Source organism: Corvus hawaiiensis, chromosome 7 (assembly GCF_020740725.1).
Source record: "Corvus hawaiiensis isolate bCorHaw1 chromosome 7, bCorHaw1.pri.cur, whole genome shotgun sequence".
Taxonomy (NCBI): domain Eukaryota; kingdom Metazoa; phylum Chordata; class Aves; order Passeriformes; family Corvidae; genus Corvus; species Corvus hawaiiensis.
The window spans coordinates 31,664,700-31,687,675 of record NC_063219.1 but is presented as its reverse complement, the minus strand read 5'-3'; the positions used below and the strand labels follow the sequence as shown (position 1 = coordinate 31,687,675).

At 42.1% G+C, this 22,976-nt stretch overlaps 2 protein-coding genes across 6 annotated transcripts; one reads left to right on the top strand and one right to left on the bottom strand.

The window, feature by feature from the left end:
* Nucleotides 1-4,040: 4,040 nt before the first annotated feature.
* Nucleotides 4,041-16,357, bottom strand: C7H2orf76 (chromosome 7 C2orf76 homolog). 5 transcript variants are annotated; one of them, XM_048310325.1, is made up of 7 exons: nt 16,276-16,357; nt 15,321-15,457; nt 13,928-14,080; nt 12,160-12,210; nt 8,623-8,660; nt 8,405-8,486; nt 4,041-5,398 (listed from the first exon to the last, which is right to left on the bottom strand). In XM_048310325.1, the coding sequence occupies exons 3-7, from the start codon at nt 14,058-14,060 to the stop codon at nt 5,322-5,324; spliced, it is 381 nt and encodes a 126-aa protein (XP_048166282.1). In that variant the 5' UTR covers nt 14,061-14,080; nt 15,321-15,457; nt 16,276-16,357; the 3' UTR covers nt 4,041-5,321. The 5 variants fall into 5 exon arrangements, with proteins under 5 accessions (XP_048166282.1, XP_048166281.1, XP_048166280.1 ...); XM_048310324.1 differs by lacking the exon at nt 16,276-16,357 and adding an exon at nt 15,712-15,744; XM_048310323.1 differs by lacking the exon at nt 16,276-16,357 and adding an exon at nt 15,558-15,696.
* On the top strand, nt 15,972-19,084 carry DBI (diazepam binding inhibitor, acyl-CoA binding protein). The gene is made up of 4 exons (XM_048310328.1): nt 15,972-16,057; nt 16,150-16,267; nt 18,006-18,068; nt 18,789-19,084. The coding sequence occupies exons 1-4, from the start codon at nt 16,049-16,051 to the stop codon at nt 18,860-18,862; spliced, it is 264 nt and encodes an 87-aa protein (XP_048166285.1). The 5' UTR covers nt 15,972-16,048; the 3' UTR covers nt 18,863-19,084.
* Nucleotides 19,085-22,976: the final 3,892 nt, after the last annotated feature.

Here is a 22,976-nt window from a genome sequence, read left to right as displayed (position 1 = left end):
ATTTCTCTTGTATGACCTTCAGAGTGTGATCAGTGTTTGAGGGTTATAGTAATAGCTTGGAATCAATAAGCAGTTCCCACAGCAAGCTGTGGCAAACCCCTAGCATGACCCCAGTGTGATAATGCTACAAGAAAGGAACTAAACAAGCAGCCCAAAACAGGAGGAAGGAGTATTTACATCACCCGGGCTCTACCTGCCACTTTAACTTCCTTCTCTTCGATACCTCCCTGGCACCTGCAAGCTGCTGCAAGGAAAGTGATGGGAATCTGAGCAGAAAGCTCTGTCACACCTTGTCCCTGTGCAAAAATTCAAATTTAGCCTTTTAACCCGGCAGCATCTATGCATGCTCTAATCACTGACAGCATAAAGCTGTGCACAGTGCTTGGATTTGGGCTCCAAAACTCATATCCCACCTCAGCTCATCCCAGCTCAGGAAGCACGACCCAGAGAATGCAGTACCAGGTTCTCCTCAACCCTTGCACTACAAGGAAGAAATAGTGGGAGCTTAGAGTCAGAAGCATGGAGGATACATTTGTTGTGTGTTTAAGCTGTGTTGCTGAAGATGTTTTGCTCTGCTTTGCATGTGTGTCTCTTCCAGATGGTTTTCCTTGTGTTTAAAAGAAATAGGCATACTTAAAATCTACTTTACAAAACCTCAGCAAATTAACACTGATCTTTTCCAGACAATTCTTCAGATGAATGTTCTGCAAATGCTTCCTCACAGCATGCAAAGATTTAGATACGCTGGGAACTGGCTCCGCAAAGGATGCTCTCTAACAAGAGGAATTTAAGCCCTGAAACCAGTTCGATTTGCCACTTTTTGATTTTAATATAAAAATAAATACTTTCTGCAAGGAAAGATTCAGCTTTCATCACCAGAACCCTAGCACAGACTTCTCAGGCTAAACCAGTTGCAGATAAGCACTTTTCATAAACCTGACACACCTCTTGGCTGACAGAGGTTCTGGAGAAGCAAAGAACAGGCTGTGCTGACATCTGGTGGCTTTCTCTGCAGGCAAAGAGTTCATGGCAATAGGTCTTGGCTTTTCACTGCCTTTTTTTTTTTTTTTTAATGCATTCCTGATGTAACTTCTTCATTTCCTTACAAGATACAAAGCATGATAAAAACATTTTTGTTTCCACTGACTGGTAGACAGTGCTGTCCTATGCAAGTCTTTCTGCAAAGCAAGAAAGGAGCCTTTGTTGTGCACCATTAGTGACAGTGTAGAAAAGGTCTCAATTTCAAAGCATATTTTTTCATGAACAAATTTTTTAAAATGTACATTCACTGCCACAGGAAATGCTGCCATTGCATACCAGTTGAGGTGCAAACCTAACCATTAAAGCATTGCAAATCAGCAGAAGAAGCAAAAGGAAGTGGCTGGGGAAATGTTTGAAGCTGTGTCTGTTTCTCTGACTCAATAGGAAATGGGGAGCAAAGAAAAGTCAATATCCTGATAAAATGAAAAGCAGAAAAAGTTGTCTCCTGGGTGTTTCTTGACTCATTAATCACTTGCAAATCTGTGCCAAGTAGAACTATGGAAAGGAAGCAATGAAAGGAGGATCAGGTGCCCACCAGGAAGCCTGAGCTCAGTCCAAACTGTTCAACTGTGCACTTGCCTTAGGCATTTGTAATGCCTCCAGTTATCTGCCCTGCTCTGTATCCAGGATCCTGTCAGTCACAGGAGACCAAGAATGAGTATCCCATGTTCTGGTTTTAGCTTCTTGATCTCTGGACACTCAGGATTTCCGTAGCTTCCAAGGACAGGGCCCACAGATGTCCCGCCACGGCCATGGGAAGGAACCCTTGGACTGCTGCTTGCAACCTCATTTTTAAATAAATCATGTGTCAGGGGATGTTAAATACTCCCAGGGAGTGAAAGAGAAACACCACAGTTTACAACATATTTCTGGATCACCTTTAAGTCAGAATGTTTACATCAAATAAAGCAGTTAACTGTAACACTGGTGCTTATCAGATCTTTGAGGACTCCTTTATGTCACTGGTCAACATTTAACCCAGCTGTCCATGTCAGCAGATTTTTCTTAACTCTTGCTTCTTCAAAAGGCAACATAACTACCTCTGAGCAGAAAAATAATTAAAACTGTTGAATGAAGAAAGTATAATGTGACAAACTCAGAAAAAACAAGATGCCTAATTGAGCAGTTCATGAATTCAATTCCAAAAATTATGAAAAAGCACGATTTTTATACCTTTAGTTCTATAGAAAGCAGCACTGCTCTGGTATCTCTGCACCAAGAGTGTTGCACATGCAGATTTTGCTGTTTATTCAGTTACACTGTTACCTTTTCTTCCTACTTATAATTCCTTTCCAAATTTCGTCTTTTCTTCTTCAGTAGCTTTCACACCTCCTAATCAAAACTCCAGTCTCTCTGAAGTGATTTTTTTCTCCAAGAAACAGCCAAGCCTGACATACCACTCCGGGGTTCCAGTTTGACTGCCTTTCCCTGCTAGAATGTTATAACCCAGGATAAATTTTATCTTATTTCAGTGTCCTCTCTGGATGTTGTTCTTTTGTTTAGCAAAAAAAATGGTGAATGGTTCCAAGAACATCCCACTGTAACACGAATCCTTATTTAACCCTAAGAACAATGCCTAAGAACACTGGCAAAGCTGTATGACTTGCCCCACTCCACCTTTGATTAAAAGCAACTGTAAACCAATGCAGTTTATGATTTCTGCCAGGATAACAAACCCCAGTACTAACTCTGTGATTTCCTTCAGCAGAAAGAGGATTTCATGACAACATGGGCAAAGGCATCTCAGCCTTTACCAATTTATTAGCCAGTGTTCAGAGTTTTCATTCAGTACTCAACAATCCTGGAATCAAAGCCACTTTGATACAAGGCTGTACCATATCCCACCAAAACAATGTTGGAACAGCATCTTTTCTAACAAGTTTTCAGTTTTTATCTGTGGTTTTGTGGGGTTTACTTGAAAGAAACATTACTAAAAGTCCCATTTAAAAAAAAACAAAACCCAACACAGTAGAAAAACACTTCAGGAAGAAACCAGTTTACAAGTATGGCCATTGAGAGCATTACAAAAGGCTCCACTGTACTGCTGGAGAAAGAAGCCAATGAAGTGCCATTGCCAGAGCTAACTGAGCTCACAAAGCAGCAGTTTAACTCTTCCCTTGGAAAGAGAAGTTAATCTGGAGTGCCAGGCACATCATTCTGGAATATTTGCAATGGAACATTTACAGATTTCCTCAGTGATGCTGTAGAATTGCTCTTCCACTGTACCACACTTGATGTGACACTGCAAGCTGGGAACTGTACAAGCCCAGGAAGGACAATTGTTAAGATGTGGTGACTCTTTCAAACACAAATGCTTTAGAGAAAAGGGATCACAAAACTAATCCAAATCTGTCTGAAAGGGCTGGAGACCAAATTCAAATCCCCAGAACAGGAGGAAAAGAATGGCAGTGCTTGCTCAGTCTGAGAGCTTGCATGGGCTGACAGACACCATTTAGATGCCTTGGCAGGCCAGCCTGAGACACTGATCTCTCTGGTACACCATCTATTCTTACAGTGTTAGCTTCATTATTGTAAATTTGGCTGAACAAGGATGGGATAGTCTGGAGTGCAATGCATCAGCTTGAACTGTCTGAGAAGATGAGCACAAACTTGTATTAACCACATAAATCTGCAAAAGTGACAGACTGTGTAAGGTAGCTGAGGCATGGGACCATGTTTGGGGAGCAGGTACCAGCAACAGAGAGGCTGCCAGGGCCAAAAGAGAAGGCAAGAGGTAAATTCTCCTCATAAATTCATCAGGGCATGCACAACGACATCTGCATCCCAGGAGAACATAGTTGACACAGGACTCCTCCTTACAAGATTAAGATAAAATCATTTAAATCACAAGTTGATAAAGTGGTATCATTCTTTCACAAGAAAATAAAACTCTGAAGCAAAGCTGTCAGTGAGTAAAACAGCCTAGACCAAAGAGGTGTCAGGAAGGATGAGGAAAATGAGGTGGGAACAATACACAGAGGGTTCTTTGGCCCAACATCTAAAATAAAGGGAAATTTTATTTAGATAAACACATGTCAATAAAAACAATAATCAAAGCTCTAGGAAATGGCAGGGTTACTCCTCCAGAAAGTCTCATGGAAACAGCATTGTCAGCTCTCACACAGAGCTCAGGGTCGATGTGTAGGTTTAAAGCAATTGCACGTGAGGTCTCATTCATTTGAGCAGAGCCTAGGCCCAAAAAGGCTGCTAAGGCAGAGAGCCATCATTCCTATTTCAATGAAGGGAGGCTTAAAGGCACAGTGTCCCATGTTGGTACCCCCTAAAAAGCATTTCATAAGTGGTATCTATCTAAAGGTACTTTCTTGGATGCATGATTATTTTCTGTCATTCTTAATTTGGTTCATGTAGTAGGAAAGCCTGGAATTTCCAAGAACAAACACACAGAGTATTTGGCTCATGGAAAGCATAAAGGAATCAATTCCAGTCTTGAAGACATGTGGCTCACAGACTGGGCCTCTCCTTGCAAAAAAATACAATCATTCAGGTTTTATTCTTAAAACTGAAACCATGAGCTTTCACTCCATTTGGAAAAATGCCCAGTTCCTACTTAGGCACACTGATGTCCTGGCAGAACTCGAGCTGCTACCCCTATGTGAAGGTGTCTCCATCAAGTAAAGCTAGCAACAGGCGAGCTGGTCCTTGGACACAAAAGCCTCCCAACAGACATTTGTCCCTTTCAGCATGCTAAAGAGGGCTGGAAGAGAGGATAATGGAAAGCATTCATCACTGCAAAGCATGAAACACTGGCCAGTCTGCACTATTTAAACAAAAGAGACCAAACATAACATGAGAGAAGTAAAGCTGTGACTTGAAACCGAGAGATTCTCAAGTTCTTTAAAATACCCAGTGATTTGGCCATAAAACATTTCATTTCACTTGAAGAAGGTTTCACTGCATTTTCATTAGAAGTTAGTACTGGGCTGGGATCTTCCTGTGCCTTGTATAATTTCCATATGCAGTTACTGTCTGCTGTGGGATCACACCACGAAAGTGTGTCACAGGCCAGGGATGGCACTGCCTGAGGCTCAAGAGCCAAGCCCAGCAAAAAGAAAAGGGAGGAAGAAAAAAAGTCATTTATGTCCACCAGTTCTCCTTCTCTCAGCCTTAGCATATTGACAGAAATTAATTTCTATAGGAAGGGAATTGCACTGTTTGCAAAGAAATCCTCTAGGATTTATTGATCTTTAAGAAAAATCTCATTAAGCAGAATAAGAAAATTTACAACAGGTATGGGAAAACAAAACAATCTCTTGGGATCTTCACCAGGCCGAAACAGGATTAGCTCTGTAGTTTCTGTAATCTTCCTCACAGAAGAATGCTAATTCCGTCTCATTTGCTAGAACGAATAAAAAATTAAATATTTAGCACACCAGTAAATGAACCACCAACAGCCAGCTATTTAGAATCTTAGAAGACAATTAGCAACTTTATGGTCAATTATAAATCACCACACACTTTTCTTTTTCTTCCTCATATTTTTGCAAAAAAGGTTCCAGTATTAAAGATGTCATTTAACCTCGTTAAAAAGCACCCCAAACAAACAAAACCACAAAGAACATGAATATAAGGAAGTAAATATGTACACAAGACCCCTCAAGATTTGTTTAACACAGTCTTCAGAATTGTTTGTATAAGCATTCAGCAAATTAAGTGACTGCATTTCTAACACCTTCAAATGCTAGGAAAGTAATGAAGCATTATATACTCTTTTTTTGTGCATTTTTCTGTTAGGAGAGGGAGAAAGAAACTTCTTTTTCCCATTAAATTAGCCTGTAGGTATAATAATTTAATACTTAGAGGATCAGTAGAATATTTTACAGATCACTTTACATTTTCCCTCATGACCCATCAAAATATGTGTCTGAAGAAGTTAATTTTTTGCCCTGCTGATGATTAATTCATGAGGCTTCAACAATATGCAAAGTGAAAGACACAAATTGGCTTCTCCAGCAATACCTTCAAATATCTCTAATTATTCACAGGGGATATGGCAGAGCTAAAGGACCCACAAAGGTTCAGAACAGTCACAATTCTTTCAACCCAGTAGGTCAAGGACTTCCTCTTCTAAAACAATAAGTCAGCAACATTACTAATTCAGAACAGAGACAAATCTGATGGAAAGCCTTCACAATTATTAAACATGGAATTCTTTAAGGTGCTGAGCCAATAAGTTCCACATTCGCTTTTTAAATTAAACCTTAAGTTAATGAAGTCTGCCTGTCTTCAAAAAAAAAAAAAGAAAAAAAAAACAGTAGAAGGGATTTTAGAATCTCAACTAGAAAACAGACAAGACTTTGTAATGAATACTGAACACTTTATTAACATACACCCTGCTTAAAAAAAAAATGTAAGCATTAACTTTGCTGACTGGATAATAACTGTAATAATAATCACTACTACAGAGGCTTTCCTGAGGATACTTATTTAATGTCCTCATAATTTATAACTCTCTAGCCCACCCCTGTATAGAGCCAAGGGCAATCAACTGCAGCTCAGGAAAAATGTTCTGCATGTATCAGAATTTCCCAGATCTTCTAATGGTGATTCTGGCTGCTTTATTCCAGTAAGTCTTGTCCAGACTAGATGTTGGAAAAAATTCATATGTCAATAGGAGATTTCAAATTTTCTTACTGATTTTAAAGCAAATTGTGCAAAATTGTGATTTTGTACAAAATGAGGACCTGTGGTACATGCTATCATACTTCACTTCTTGGCTTACTTTATTCCAGTTCTTGTTGAAGAAGAAAAGTAAAATCTTCAAGATTTTACTACGAAGACCCCACTCCTAACTTAGTTCATTTTCACATCAAGATAGACTGGAACATATCCAAATTCAAAATGGCATAATGGCACATTGCATTATCCAAAGAAAGGGTTTTCCCCTTCTATCACAAATATCTTCTATATAGTAATGACTAATAACTGCTGTTATTCAGAAAAAAAAGAAAAAAAACCCCAGCTTTAATTCATTTTCTGCCCTAAATGAACCACCCTTCTCTTTGTACAGAGACACAGAACAGGCTGCTGTATTCCTATTTCCTTTCACTGTAACACTTAGTCTGATGTTTTGACACCTTTTTTGAGATCATGTCCAACTGTTTCACTGCTGTAGCTACAAACCCAGTTTCAAAGATGGATAATATATACAAATATTTATCCATACCTTTTTGAAACAAGACAGCTTTGCTGTTTCTAATCCAACATTTGGCACTGTCATCAGTCCCTCTCCTGAACTGCACTGCCTCTTATGCCTTACATAGATAAAGATCATGATTAAATGAATCTTCTGCTAATTAAATTACAAATCTGTAAGGCTTGGGTGCCAGTAATCGTCATCTTCCCCCCCCGACAAAATGACCTGGTGTAGTAAAAACTACTATTCATATTAAAGGAACATTTAAAGACCTTTAGGAAAGGTATACTGAGATCAGTTGCAGTTCACACCAGAGCAGAACATTGAAGAGACATCCCAAGTCACTTAAAACCAGAAAATAAATTGCAGGAAACAGGAGAGCCAAGTAACCTATGAGAAAGAAATCCCATTCCATAGCTGGGGAGCAATCAGTGAGCACCAGGAGCAGGAGGGTGCCTCCTCTGTGAAGCCCCTGCACTTAGAGCACAGGCAGTTAATGCTTTCCAGCCAGGCAAATCACATTCAAATGAGCAAATGTCCATATCAAGGTGGAATGCAAACACATCCCTTAAGTGCCCTGCTGCCACAAAGTCATTCAGCCACATTTATGAGAAGCCCAAAGGACATCCAGGGACCATCAATTTTATCATGACAGACATTTCTTTACATTATTACCAAAAGACATGCCCTATATGTAGTCTCCTGTCAAAATGTGAGAAATCAGGTCAAGTTTCAACTCTTTGCTATGTTCAGCACATTCTCTAAATGATTCTGCTCTAACTTTCCTGAGCAATCTGGCTATCAGGCACTGTATGCTGCACATTAAACAAATCTAATCTTATTTCATTATTCCGTGCTGGTTCCACTACTTACATTTCTAACCAAAACATCAGTTTAAATGTTACTGATAAGACTAAGCAGACACGGTACTAATAACCTATCTGTCAATCATTTAAAATTACTCTCAGCAGAATTATAAGCATACCCTCTAAAAATCACAATTTGCATTCTGAACATTCGGAGTGCAGATACCTGCTGCCCTCAGACCAATGATTTGAATAATGCTTCCCTGAATAATTACCAAGTCGTGTAAAGAGCATCAGGAATAGCATTTACTTTTCGGCAGCCTGTCCAAACATAATCAGCCAGTTATCAGTTTAATGCTAGCACAAGGAACAGCATCTTCAGTCAATACAAATGTACTCCCACCTACTCCAGCTGCTTTCAGCGTACTGTCTTCCTTCAAAATCAGTTTGTCATCATCTTCCAAACTCACTACAAGCTCACCAGTCTACAAATCAGAGAACCAGAATAGGAAGATAAGAAGAAGAATTTACTGATTGCCTCTGCCCCGTCTTGTTTGACAGTGCAGAGATCTGCCTGCATCAAAGCATGCAAAAGGGGAGGAACACACCTAATAATCTTACCTTCGATTTATGTGCTTGGTGAATAATCTTCATTGTATCTGAAAGAAAATAGTGTTTTCCTAAAATAAGGCTTAATAAGCAGACAACACTGAAAGGTGTACTTGGGAAAGACAAACAAACAAAGCAGGAAGCTTCAAGATCTTTTGTTATTAACAATTTTGTGTATTGAACCTGAAAGAAGAGAAAACATCTTAATCTCGAAGTCCTGGGCCACAGTCTTAAAGCAGTCAATGCAACATTAAGGTACCACATCCTACTGGGCTTCTGTCTGCTGGCTGAATTACAATAACCTACTAATGACCGTCTCAATTGCCAGTCAAAACACATCAATTTAAATGCCACTTAGGGTGTTTTAACTTAATAGGTTTTACACATGCAATTGGGGCAGGACCAACAGCATTTATGCACTGTCAACTACCACAGCTAAGTTGGTCGGCAGCAAGTGATTAAGACACAGTAACCTGACCACTTCAGATCATCCCTTGAAATTTTCCTTCTCATGAATACAACACCCACCATCCATGGTAGAAATTTCGTTAAGCAAATTCATTTTCCGCGAACAGGTACAGCCTCTTCTCTTTTTAATGCTACACTCTCTTCAATAATTTTTATCTCATGTTTGTGCAGTGTAGTGCTTTTAGAAATTTTTTTTAAAAGTACTACTTTCTTCTGGCAATATGGGCAGGGTTTTGCTAACAGAAGGGGAAAACAGGGGAAAATAACACTAAAGCAACTGGATGTGTGTGAAGATCCAGAGGGAATGGCTTAAAGCCATGCAACGCTAAAAAAAAAAGAAAAGATTGAACTCTAAAGAGTCTGTGTCTGAACAAACTTGGAGTAACACATCAATGCCTTCCCAGCAAAGAAAAACCGGTTCTGCTTGTCTGCTCATTTTCTGTTCTAGTTTAGTTTTGTGCATTGAGTGAACACTTCACGTTGAAATAGTCTGGTAAGAGAAGGATACAGCAAAGTTAAACATTGGCTAAACCAACTTTCAAACTACCAGGAGCAAGTAGTCAGATGTTCAGAATAACCGAGATCACATTCCCACTCAGAAGTTTGCTTCCATACCATTCTGGCCCATTTTGAACACTATTTAAAACACTACATAAGGTAAAAAGTACTCTGTATTATCACTGCAGAGGTCACTGAGAAGGCAGCCTTGGCATGTTGTAATAACTGTGCTATTAGAAGCAAGACAGACATTAAATTGCAATTACCAGGATCCATCTTGCATAGAAACATTACAAAAACACCAAGCAATCACAGAAAAAATGTATTGCAATTATGAAACCTCTCTACTACAGCAAATAAACCCAGCCTGCACCTGTTAGTTTTAAGCTCCTCCGTCTACTTTGACACGTTCCCTTTTCTCTTTGTCCCGTCATGCCCTGAAGTGTTGTCGCAGTTTTATTTGCTCAGAACTCCATCCCTGGCACCCAGCAGTTTACCATGTCTTCATCTGAGCTATTAAATGGCTTCTCTAACTCTGTTACAGAGATGAAACTACAGTCTCTTCTCATAAGCTAAGTCCTCTCACTAGCCTTTGCTGTTTCATCCCCACTTAGTCCCACTCAATCACACTGCCAACTCTTTATGTTGCCTTTTCTGATAATAGGTCTATCATGGCAATTGATAAGATACCACTAAGTGATTTTATGAACTACCTGACATACTGCTCCACATTCGTGGATAAAGGAAATAAAACTGAGAAGCAGCTTATGGAGTGAGCTGGCACCCAGGCTGCCAACATCAGTGAAAAGATGGCAATGATAAGGTACTAAGATAAGACTGACTCAGAAGAGTTCTAGACCAAGAACAAGAATGATCCATACAAAGAAAAGAAGAGAAAATGAAAGTCAGAAGCTTTGAAATGTGAATTGGAGCACTAATCCAAGAGGAAAAATGTGATGGCATTATATAGGATGTTAAGAGAACAAAGTGGTGCCAAATTCTGCAGGGAAGGAAGATGAAACAGGCAAGGTGAGAGACAACCAGATCCAACCGAGATTTCTGGCACTGCCAAACAAAACGGGGGGAAAAATCTGTGTGTTACTGGCACTATTCATGCAGAAGTCTCACTGCCCTTTCCTCACAAAAACATGACAGTAGAGCACTGTAGAGACAGCAGAGATGCCAAAAACATGAACCTGGATGATTCACAGCCTGAGGGGAAGGTGAGGAACCTGGCTTTGATTTTCCTGTGTGAAAATTTTCCTGCAGTTAGCACCATCACAGTAAGAGTAGGCCCCCAGTAACTGGTGCAACAGGTTTTAAAGTTATGCTCAGTCCTACACAGCACAATCAGGCCCTCGGCCATCACATACGCCGTGGGAGAAGCTAAACTGATCTCTGAGTGATGAAAGAACTAGCAGCTGGGATAGGCCACACCAGGGATACAACTGAGAGCAGCAGTTCTAGACAGGACCCCTCATCCAAAGGCACAGATGGGGTGAAGGGCACCTCCAAACTCAAACTTACATTTACAGATGTTAAGACCTTAAGTAACATTAAAAATAATAGTAACATTCAAATCCTTGCCACTGATGTATCATCAGTCTTAATCCCTAACTCTTTTTCTGGCTTCAATGTGCACTCTCTGTTTTACCATTAGCAAGAGCACAAAATGAAATCCTTGCCTTTTTTTCAAATAGGCAAATAGAGTTTATTACCATTCACATGTATTAAGTAGGTTTCTCATTCAGTTCTTTACATCACCATAGAGGAAGGAGTTTGTCAACTCCAAGAACATGGGAGACAGAGGATCACTTGCAGGGAAACTCCAAGGGAACATTGAGAATTGCCAAGTTTAGAGAAAGATATGTGACTGACATCCGAGTTTACGAACTCCAAGAAAGGAAGTAATTTAGCAATATTTAAAAAGTTTTTTCTGTCCCAAACAGATGAATTGCACATGTTCATGCCAATTTGCACAAAAAGGAAATACACATATAGCTTTACATTAGAGGATAAAGTCAGTTTAAATTTCCCATCATGCTATTTCATACCACCAGCTTGTATTTGAGAGCTTTCATATCTACTTGGAGCAAAATTCCCCTGTTTCTCTTATATTGTGTAAACTATTTAAGTATGTAAGTCTTAAGCATTTTCTACTTCTTGCCTTCAGCTTCTGCTTCACCATCAGTAAATAGATACTGAAGTACATAAGCACCCAGAGAACTACAAAGTGTTTTGAGATCACAAGCTGCTCATTAGGGTAAAGACACAGTTAAAAAGGCACTTATAAAAGTAACAAAAAAATTAATAGCAAAACCCATCAGTACCCAGTAGCAAATAATGTAAACCATGCAGCCTAATTTAAAGATTAGAACAGATCTTTAAAATAATGGTCAAGTTCTGCAGACAAGATCCCAGTGGCATAGCCCCAGCTACAAGAGCTGGATAGAGTTACAAATGTAGGCAGGTACTGGCACCAACATTAGGATTGTACAGCAGTTATCTTTTAAATTGTATAAATGCTGGTGTAAAATACTATGTGAGCATTTGATTACAACAAGCAATATAAGAAACACCTACCATACTTGTAATTTTTAAAAGGAGGAGGAAGTCCTGTTCTTGAAGACACATCTATTAAAATAAAAGCACAAAGTTAAAACAAAGCTCTCTTTTTAAATTATTTCCAATACTTCATTTTCCATTATTGTGCAATGCATGCATCCCCCGGGCAGCCTTTACATCAAAATAAATCTGCAACATAGGAGATCTGTTTGAGCATCAAATGCTAAAACACAGCCTTTGGCTCAGATTCTATAGTGACTCCATATGTGAATAACTCCATTTGAGCATGAAGTCCCTCTGAACAAAACACCCCATGAGGACAGTGCAATTAGGGTATGATCACGGGAGTCTGATCCTTCAGAAATCTGCCAGGAACATCCTTTTAATGGTTTTCCCAGCATCTCTCTTTACCTTATACAAACAGCTGACAACTGTCATTCATAACTGAATCGTTCAGTAAACACAGCCATGAGAACCAGCCACGAAAAGGAAGCCAAACTGTAGAAAATTAACTCTTTAGCTGCTTGCAGGACACAGCCCATAAGTAACTGCAAGAATGCTGACACCTTCCCTGGTGTCAGTGCTCCCAGTGACTTAAACAGGACCTCAGAAGGCCCAGTCAGCTGTGGGGTGCCCAGCAGCAAGGTAGCTGAAGCCATGATTTCTTCAGTAGTTTAACAATTTATCTTAAACTGCCCCTTCAAAACAGATTACAGTAAAGGAAGGAACAGGGCTTTTAGACCCCTCTGGAATGAGGTTCTAAAAAGTCTTGTTCAAGACATTGGCTTTGTCTCAAATAACAGCGAGTTGCAATACTGCACACATCAAAAGCAAGTTTCTTAGCATTGTTTTTTATTTTTTTGTTCATAACAGCAGCTGTGCCATATGTTCTGAAAGTGCTTGCAGTTTTCTAAAAGCATCCTAAGATCTTGCCATGCCTATCACTGTCCAGAAATATGGAAATTGCCAAACACAATACACCCGTGAGTCCCAAGGCAATGTCCTAGGAGTCGCTCAAATGTTATCATCTATAACAGCTCAAGACTTGTTTAAGCTGACTTCATGCAAAAAGACCAAATTATATTATTCGGTACCCTTTGAATGTCTCCATTTAGGTGTGTGGAAATACAGCTGCAAGATTAAGAGTAACACCCTAATTACCAAGTCACTGTGTGGGCTGGTCTGCAGTACTTAACTTTTGTTACTTTTAACCAGGCTTCTAAAACAGAAAGCCCACAGATGAGTAAATCTGCACCACAAAACTCAAAATGGAGACAGGAACTCAGAAACAAACATGCACAGTGAGACCACACAGTGTCAAAAACAAATTTTCAAGATTCTCTCTTCTCACAAATAGCAAACAGACTTGCGTTCCTGCATTCCACATATTTGTGTAGTTAGGATCAAAGACTTTCTAAATTCTATTAATTTATTCTTATTTATTTATGAATATTTGCCTGACAGCACCACTCAAGGAGCCTGAGGCACTGAGCCAAATGCAGCAATGTCCTTGTCTCTTTGACTTGTCCATGTCTCTTGACTAAACATGAGGATCTGGGCAGGGGGAGCAGTCCATCCAAATTTAGGCATGGCACACCAACTACGGAAGCCCTTATTAACTCCAGACCTTTCATCTAAGGAAGAAAAGCACACAATGGATGCAAACACAAATTTGGCATCGCTACCAAAGCCACAGAATTCCCATTCATTTTCTCCCCTCCACTTTCTTGTGCAGGGACAGCAACACTTGGGCCTGAAGCAAACGAATGAGACAAAGACCTCCTACCCTTCCTCACAAAAGCGATGAACTCCTTCACTGTCTGATCCAAGGGAACTCCATGGTACACCACAGGTCTGAAGTTCCGGTGCTCAAAAGAGCGCACAAGACGAACTGTGATGGTTGAGCTTTCCGCTGACATGAGAATTAATTCTGAATAACCTGGGAAACATTAAAGGGAGGAATTATTGCCTTTCCTCTGTGTATGAGCACAGCTGGAAAACAAGGCGCAGGTGGGCCTCATGCAAAGGGTAAAACACGGTGAGAAACTCAATGGCATTGTGCCTTTCAGGATTTCACTTCCATGATTCCTACTGGAGCAGTAATGGGGTCTCAAAACAAGCAGGGCATTACCGACACTGCACACCACGTACTCCAGTGTCTGTGCTGTGTAATGCCACACCAGACTCCCTACTGAACACGCAGAAGTGCTATGGAGAAATGCAAGTGTGGTGTTTGGGTTTTAAGTGACTGAAGACTTGACCTGCTGGGCAAGTAACACTGCGCTCTAGAAGAATGTCCCAATACAAACAAGCCCAAAGCCTTTTTAATATACTTATGCTGCAGAGAGTGTAACACCCTGAAAAATGCCTAAGCTGTTATACAATGCTCATTTTCACCTCCCCAGGAAAAGTGAAAAACTGCCCCCACATACACAGGCAGATAATTCTCCTGGTACACTACTGCATCATTAAGGGATTTAATTTATAACAGCTGGTCTCTAGAACAGCTCTGTGGGCTTATACTACCTCAACAGAGAGCAGAGCCTACAACAGAGTGGCCTTGTCAACCCAAGTCCCTCTTCAAACAAGCTCACATACTGCTCTGCTGGGTTTTTCCTCTCCACAGGAAAATAAGCTCTTTTCTACTTTGACAAACTTCTCTATTTTTGGTGCTGGGCATCCCTCAGCTTCCTGCCCACATGCTAAACTGACGTGGCTGCTGCAGCAACGAGCAAGGATTACAGCCCACGTGCTGCAACATCAGCACAACCTTTGCACCTCCCGTCCCTGAGCAGGCATCTCAGTCACCACCTCCAGTCCTGAAAGGGAATCTTTTACCTATTCATCCCCTTATGTTCTTTCTTATGTTCTTTTTTGTGTGTCTTTCTTTTTTTTCCCTTTTTTTGCTGTGAGGTTATTTAAGTGCCCCACCATCATGCAGGTGCACCCCAACCCTGGCTGTATTTGTGCCAGCCATACCCTGGCAAAGCGAACTACCAATATTTTCATCGAGTACTATCTGCAGAACGGGGACAAAGACCTTCCACCACACAAGGCAGCTTGCTTTCACACCCCCTTGGTTAATAATTCCCCGAGTTCCAATTCTATTTTAAATGAGCTGTGTGTATCACCCAACACACAAATAACACATGCCAATCAAAAAAACATATACTTTGCCCCTGAAAATAACTCGATTTATACTAAATAGCAAAGATGGATGTTTTCTTGGTGCTATTCCACGTGGGCTGGCGACTTGGAGGATACAGTAAAGGCCACAGCATTCAATTCACTTGCTCCTCAGCAGCATGGAAAAACACTGTGGGAACACAGAATCGGGAGCACAGTCAGAAATCGCCGATCTCCATATTTACTAAAACCGATCGCATGTAGGGCTGGGACCATGTACGACCCCGCACCTCCACGGAGACAAGAAGGCAGGTGGGAGGCGCCGGTGGCCCATTCCTCTTGGAGAGAGGAGCCTTCCCGGACCGGCAGCAGCACCGGGACCGCCGCCCGGCCCAGCACAGCCCCCCGGCCTCGCCCCGCCGCCCGCCCGCCCGGGCCCGTTACCGCTCTCCGCCGCCACTTCCGGGTCCCGCCCCCACCCCGTTCCTCCAATCGCATCCTCCCGGTGCCACCCGCGGGACGCGCGATTGGCTACGAGGCGTCCTGTCCCCGCCCCCCGCCCCGCCCCGCCCCGGTGCCCTGTGAATGGAAGGCGCCCGCGCCGCCTCCGCATTGGACCCTTGCCCGCCCTGCGCCCGCCCCCGGCCCGCGCTGATTGGCTGTCGCGGGGCCCGCGGCGCTGCGATTGGCCGGCGGCCGATCTGGCGAGGGGTGAGGCGGGCGCGCGGCGGGGGCGCCCCGGCAGAAGCGGCGGGGTAGGGACCGTGCGGGGCTCGTCGCAATGACCGAGGTGCGGGGGGCGCCGGGACTGCGGGGAGCCGGGGTGGCTCGGGGGCTCCGGGTACCTTCCCCTCGCTCACCCGCTGCCGCTTTCCCCCCCAGGCCGCGTTCCAGAAAGCTGCCGAGGAGGTGAAGCAGCTGAAGTCGCAGCCCGCGGACCAGGAGATGCTGGACATCTACAGCCACTACAAACAGGCCACGGTGGGCGATGTGAACACGGGTACGTACCGCCCGGGCTGCCCGCGCTGGAGACGCTTCAGGAGGCAAAACCTCTCCCCCATTGCGCTTCCCACAATCCCGCGGCTCAGCGAAAGTGACTCAGTGCCGACTTGGCACCGATTGCTGTGCGGGAGGGCACAGGCTGGCCCGATAAGGCTTTGTGCAATTCGTGGTTTTTAGATTAACCCAGCTGCCGCTGTATGAACCTCGTCGTGTAGCGAGGGCCTGAGGAGGCTTTGTGTTAGCTTTGTGCAAATATTGGGATTGGGATTTTTGGAGACCTCTGTCAGTAAGTAGCTGCTCAGGCCAAGGGGTGCTGCTTTAATGCAAATACTTCTCGGTTATACAGACTTAAACAGCAAAGCAAACGATACAAGTGTGGAATTGCAGTACTGGAGGGGATGACACAGTTTATTTAGAGTGGATTGGCTGCTAAAAATAGTATTGGAAAGCAGAACCAGAAGAACGGGAGAAAACTTTTATAGGAGCTGCAATTAAATGTTATACTTTAGAAAGACTGTACCAATGATGTGTCTGCAAGGACACAGTGCAGAATGTTTCTGGCTACTTCTCTCACTGCATTGCTGTCGATGGCAGCTCAGCCTTTGGAATAACATTTAGAGTGAAGCGTGTCTCTATCGACCTTGGTAGTAGCTATCGACACTGGAGTAGCTAGAAATAGAAAGGGAAAAGGTCATTTCTTTGGAGTGCTGGCCTCCTAACCCAGTAGCTGGCAAAGTTTATTGAGTGTCCATTGATTTAAAAGCTGGCAGTGAAGTGTACAGGAAATGGTAAGTAATTTAATCTTTTTCCAAAGTGGGCAGCATGAGGGGGAAAAGAAGTGACTTTGGGTTTAAGATATGATCCTTTTGATGTGGTTGGACCTCAGCATTATTAGTGCTTGACAGGGTGAAACAGTGCTCCAGAGCTATGAATGTGCCACCATTCCTGCAAGTGGCTGCACTCCTGTGAAGCAGCAGCCAACTTGAGTTGGCAGAGAAGCAGCCTGTGGGAGGGTGACTGGTGGGCTTTGTGCTGGAGAGGAGTGAAGCTGCCAACTGGAGCCACAGGTCACTGTGCCATGGGAGCTGCACAAGGGTGTTCTGTGGATACTGCCCAGTTCCCTTTGTGAGTTCTAAGAATTGTCTTTAAGGAGAGAGAAAGGAAGTAAAATCACAAAGATTTTACGTGAGGAATACCATACGTGAAGCATAACCATATACACGTCATTCTACTCAGCCACACCACAGCCTGCAGTGAAGTGAGTTAGATTTCCAAGGTTTCCAAATGCAGATGCAGAACTATAGGTTAGAAACACACCACTAACTTGATGGTAATGAGTTCTAAGCTGTATGTTACTACAAACAGCTGTTTTCATGTCTCTACCTGTAATGGACCTCAGGGTATTTCTGCTTTACTTTAGAGCTGGTGTTCTTTATTGGATAGCTCTTATGGGACATCAGGCTCTTCAGAAAGTACAATTAAACCACGTCATGATAGTTCGTGCTCTTCTGCTCAAATGCTGCTGTCTCAAGGGAATTTGAAAAAGTCTATTTCTGTTGTCACCAACAATGTTGTAACGTATTCCCGAGGTGATCTGCTGGCTACAGCTTAGCATGCAACAGCTGCAGAGATGAGCCATTGTATTTTGTCATGGTTAAGAGCTAACTAAGCCTTCAAGTGGGTATTACCTACAACCAGATCACACAAACTAATCCTGCTGCTTATCCTCTCTCAAGAGCGCCCTGGTATGCTGGACTTCAAAGGCAAAGCAAAGTGGGATGCCTGGAGTGCATTGAAAGGTAAGTGTCTGATTAAAGAAATGAATAAAATTACCAATGGCAAACTAGTCAGAAAGGCACATATAGTTCAGCAAGAAACAGAGGAGTGGTACCTTACAATACAAGAGTTCTAGAAGTTCAGAATGCCATAATAAACTTTTACTTTTGATTACCTCTGCAAGGCAGAAATAATCCTGAAAAATATGGCCCGTGTGAAAGGGAATTAAGGTACAAAATGCCCAGCTGGCCTAAGATGTTAAATAAAGAAGAACAATAACAGCAGCAGAAACCTAAATTTGTTTTCCTGGTCCCAGCCTAGGAACTCCCAAAGACTGAGCTCTCCCTCCATCTGTTATGCATCTTCTAGTTAGGAAAGCTTTAGAAGAAACAACTGAGCTCTTAGCTCTAAATGAGGAGCCAAACAAGTAGTCTAATCTATGGCAGTGGGGCTTTTTTTGTATTTTAAGGAATAGCTTTCCTGTAATAATTGTCAGTGACATTAATAGAACTAATACACTGCTTGGTTGCTGTCTGTGTAAAAACAACTTTGCTGTGAAACACTGTTTTTTCATCGCTGCTGGAACACATTTGTTTAAAACTTCATCAGTGGATTCACAGCCAAGTGACACTCCTGGCTGCTTTGCTCTCAGGTGGCACGGGCTATAGCAAGGAATTGTGACTTGTAAAAGGCATCTTAATCTGTAAAAGGTATCTGACTGCTTCCTGTGTTCTGTCCTTCAGGAATGTCCAAAGAAGATGCAATGAAAGCTTACATAGCAAAAGTGGAAGAACTAAAGGGCAAATATGGCATCTGAGGACTGGATAAATCAGCTACATGCACGCCTGAAACCTGCCTTACTTCTAATAATGTGGAAAACTGGTTTCTAAGAGTAACCTTAGATACCTAGTATGTCATAGTGGATTCTCCTCATGCCTGTAGTTCAGGAGAAATTATGTTCTTGCCTAATACACTGACACGGTATAAATTCCTTCTGGGAACAAAATCTGGATCTCATTAAAGTGCATTTGGTACTTTAGCTGTTGTGCTGGTCGTCCCTTAGGACCTCTGTGAGCTCATCCCGTAGTTGCAGTGTTGCTGCTGCCGAGCAGAGCCGTCCTCCCCATCCTTGTGCCACTAGAGGGAGATCGGGCACTGCTGACTCGTGTCCACACCAGTCGGCCTTGCCTCCTTTCCCAGGTAGGTGAGTGGCAACCCACAGCAGCTGGAGCACCACAGAGCTTATCTGGAAAAGGTTATCTCTAACGCTGTGTGTGCCAAGAACAAGGTTGCTCGATACTTATTGCCCGGAGCTTTCAGAGACTTAGTCAACAACTGCGAAATCATCTTTCATAAAACGCTTCTGGAACATGTTATTTCCCAACAACAGTGTTGGGCTTCTAGAGAAAAGGCAAACACTGAACACAAAACCTTCCCTGGGAAAGGAAAGGTTCCACAGGCAGTGGAGTTGATTGTCTTGATGCTGTAAAAGCAAAAAAATCAACTTGGTGTTGCTATGTACTAGGCTGCAGTGAGGGGTGAATCCTGTATAGACTGGCTGAACATTGGCAAGGCTGCTCAAAGAGAAAGACTTGCAGTGATCATCAGCAAAAGTTTGATTACAAAACACACACTTGTGACCATCTCTAGTAGGCTTTTAATTGTTTTGGTCTGCCTGGTATAGTCTCTTAGAGCTGCTGATGATGGAAAGGGAAGTTTGCTTTTAAAATTGGACATTTAACTATTCCAGCATAGAGCATTTGAGAATGAAATCCCAACCTTTTACAGGAATAAGGCATTATAATTCCTGCTGTACTGGTTAGCATCTGAATAGGTGAGGGCTTCAAGCACTCTTCAGATAAGATTTATTATTGATTTATAGAACTACATAGGGATGAAAACTACCATTACCTGTCTGCCTAGGTAAATACAGTTTTGTAGCTAATTATACATGGTGAGTAGTAGATTTAGAGATTACTTCACATGCTTTCAAAAATTAAAACTTCCACCTTTGCTACTTTTAGTGGGGAATGCTATTAGAGTTGCTTTTTGTCCTTTAAAATGTGTTAGGATAAAGAACAACAAAAAAGGCTATTTATTCTTGTTCCTCCTTGTTCTGGGTAAGCAAAATAAGCATTTGGCTTTTTCTGCCTGCCCTTGTATGCTCTGTTACTCGAGAATGTCTTAATTAAATTCACTTTGCAAGACAGGGGTAAGAGCAGATGTTCAACATAAATGCTTTTTCCTCCTCTCTAGCCCTAAATTCCACATCTTTGTGATACAGCTCCATCTTGGCAGCTGTATTTTTGGTTATCCTTGAAGGATTCTGCCAACCTTTATCAAAACATACCAGCAAATGTTCCCACATTGCTCTTGTTTGCTGGAAGCTCAGAATTTTTGACTGCCGTGGAGTTGCGTCTAAAGGATGGCTGGGAATAGTAAATTCTATATCCTAGTCCTCACTTGGCTTTGTTTCCCCTGTGACAATTAATTGTTACAGTGCTGCTCTCCTTTCTCATATCTCTGGCATTAGGAAGACATCACTCTGTACAAAGTGCTTATCCCGGAGACAGTTTGCTCTTGGCCAGGCTTACAAATAATGCCATTTGCCAAGTAATACAAGTGATTGAGAACTCTACCTTGTATGTCTTTATTGGGATACTTTATTTTTACTGTAGTAACACCTTTCTGCTTGCAGCTTCACCATCCTTAAGAAAGTAACATCACTGGTCTTACTATTTAGCTTGCCCTTTGGCAATCAACTGTGTCTCAGGAGCAAGCTGAGAAATTAAAGATGTGGAAATAAAAGCTCTGCAGTAATTGACTACAAAAGGCAGAAGCAAAGGTACTGGTGGTCACTGCATACAGTGTTTGTGACAAGAAGCAGCAACACAAAATTTGGCTGGACAGGTAGTAACTGTGAGTGCTACCACTGCAGGGAAGAGTTGAAACAGATGGAGCTGAGTTGAGGGGCTGCTGTGGTTGTCCAGCAGCAGGATGAATGTCTGTAAATGTATAGGATGCTGGGCTGCCTGAAAATCCTGCTGACCTAGTGACCGCCTAGTGCTCGCAGGTGTGTGAGGCACCTGGGCTGCATAAATAACACTTGGGCAGTGGTGGTTTAAGAGCATCTACAAACAGATTTGTAGGTAGAGGGAATTGCTTTTATTAAACTAATAAGGTGGTAAAAAGAGACAACCGTTGTCATATACAGCCTTGAGATCGGAAACAGAAGCAGCAAGCCTCAAACCAAAATATAATTGTAGAGCCATTGCTCTGCCTGCAGTAAGGTGGAGGATCAGATGTTTTTGATGCCTGGGCACTGCTGCAAAACAGGGGATTGTTCTGACACCCGTTCAGGGAGTTGCTGCTATTTCCTCTTTGTTAGATCAAAGAAAGGCCAGCAACATCCTGATCCTCGCAGTGCTTGGGAAGGAGGAGAGACGTGCACTGAAGCCAGCCCAACACGCAGGAGGTCAGAGGCCAGCTGGCACACACACACTCAGCTCTGCTCTGCTGAGCTTGCAGTGTGCAGGACGGAACCTGGACTTTGGATATGGCAATAACTAATGTTAACTCCTGTGTGTGATAAGATGGTGCTCCTTCTATCGTGCTTCCATGATTAGCTCTTGCACAGAGCAGCACAGAGCTGGTTGGCACCCACTGCAGGTAGAGATAAGAAAGGGGATGATGTTTTCCTTGGAAATCTCTTTCTGACAGGTTTTGTTTGCTATTAACAAACATGTGGAGGTGCAACACTCCTAGCACAGATTTAACAATTCAGTATTGGTGTGTTGCTTAAGATCCATAACAGATTTTTCAACCCTGTGAAGTAAATTTTTCAGTTTGATTAAAAAGCGCTCTAAGGCTGACTGCAGTGTGCAACTGACCCAAAATTCTTCAGTATTCATCTAGAGTGTATTTGTTTCATGATGCAAGCATTTTAACCTTTGAACTTATTTGACCCTGATGATACTGCTAAAAATAAATGACAATTGCATTTGCTGTTCAAAATATTTGCTCTTCCGACTGAGTGTTCAGGGCAAACAGTATTGGGCAACACCACTTGGGGGTGACTGGCCATCTTGTAAGATTGATCATAAATTGGGGAGACAAAAAAGAAAGTGTATTTTGGTTGGGACAGTTTTCTAAATACCAAGAGCAGTCACCCCAGAAATGGGTTGCACAGTCTTCCAAATTGTCAAAGCTGTGTAGAAATAAGACAAGTTGGTACTACACTGATGCAAGACATTTGAGTGCATTCACAGTAATAAACTCAGAAGGGTAAAAGTTAATAGAACAAAAATAGAATCTATGTTTTTTTCTCCTACCCACAAGTCTATGAAGTACCTTCTGATCTATGAATTAACCAATCTTCAGCTGCTCACTTACAGTACAAATAACATCAATCCATTTTAGATGTGTCTTCATCATTTATAGAATGACCTTGTATTTCTTCTAGAACCAGGGTATCTGTGAAAGTTAAACACAGCTTAGTTGTGTTATCTTTAGGGAATTCACATGGTGCTTGTCTGCAGTGATCTTTTAACTTTCTTTCCCAGTTATTCCCTGTACACATACAGTTATAAGCTACATCAAAAGAAGCATCACCACACGCTTTCTTTCCCCACCCTGGGCAGAAAAACAATTAAATTACTTGGCCAACACAGCCAGGTAGACACCTTATTTGTCTCCATCAAAATGTGCAAGGCACCAACTTGTATTGTGTTCCCCAGGCTCAGGTAATGGTATGTCATCTCCTAACAAACACTGCTCCTCTGAGTAAGTTCTGAATTTGAGAGATGGACTCCCCAGCTTAACGTACTTGGTATTTTTAAGTCCATTGATCTGAGTTTTTACTGAGAGAAGAAATCTGTATGTGACAGCTGAGAAACTGAATGATTTCCCCCAACTTACATAGTATTAAAATA

Coding starts and splice junctions, on each gene's coding strand:
- C7H2orf76 (XM_048310325.1), bottom strand. CDS start 14,060: ATGTCAGCGGAAAGCTCAACCATCACAGTTCGTCTTGTGCGCTCTTTT. Junction 8,661..12,159: donor TTTTAAAAATTACAAGTATG/GTAGGTGTTTCT, acceptor ATTTTCTTTCAG/ATACAATGAAGATTATTCAC. Junction 5,399..8,404: donor GCTGAAAGCAGCTGGAGTAG/GTGGGAGTACAT, acceptor TATTCGTTCTAG/CAAATGAGACGGAATTAGCA.
- DBI (XM_048310328.1), top strand. Junction 16,268..18,005: donor GGTGGGCGATGTGAACACGG/GTACGTACCGCC, acceptor TCCTCTCTCAAG/AGCGCCCTGGTATGCTGGAC. Junction 18,069..18,788: donor TGCCTGGAGTGCATTGAAAG/GTAAGTGTCTGA, acceptor TCTGTCCTTCAG/GAATGTCCAAAGAAGATGCA.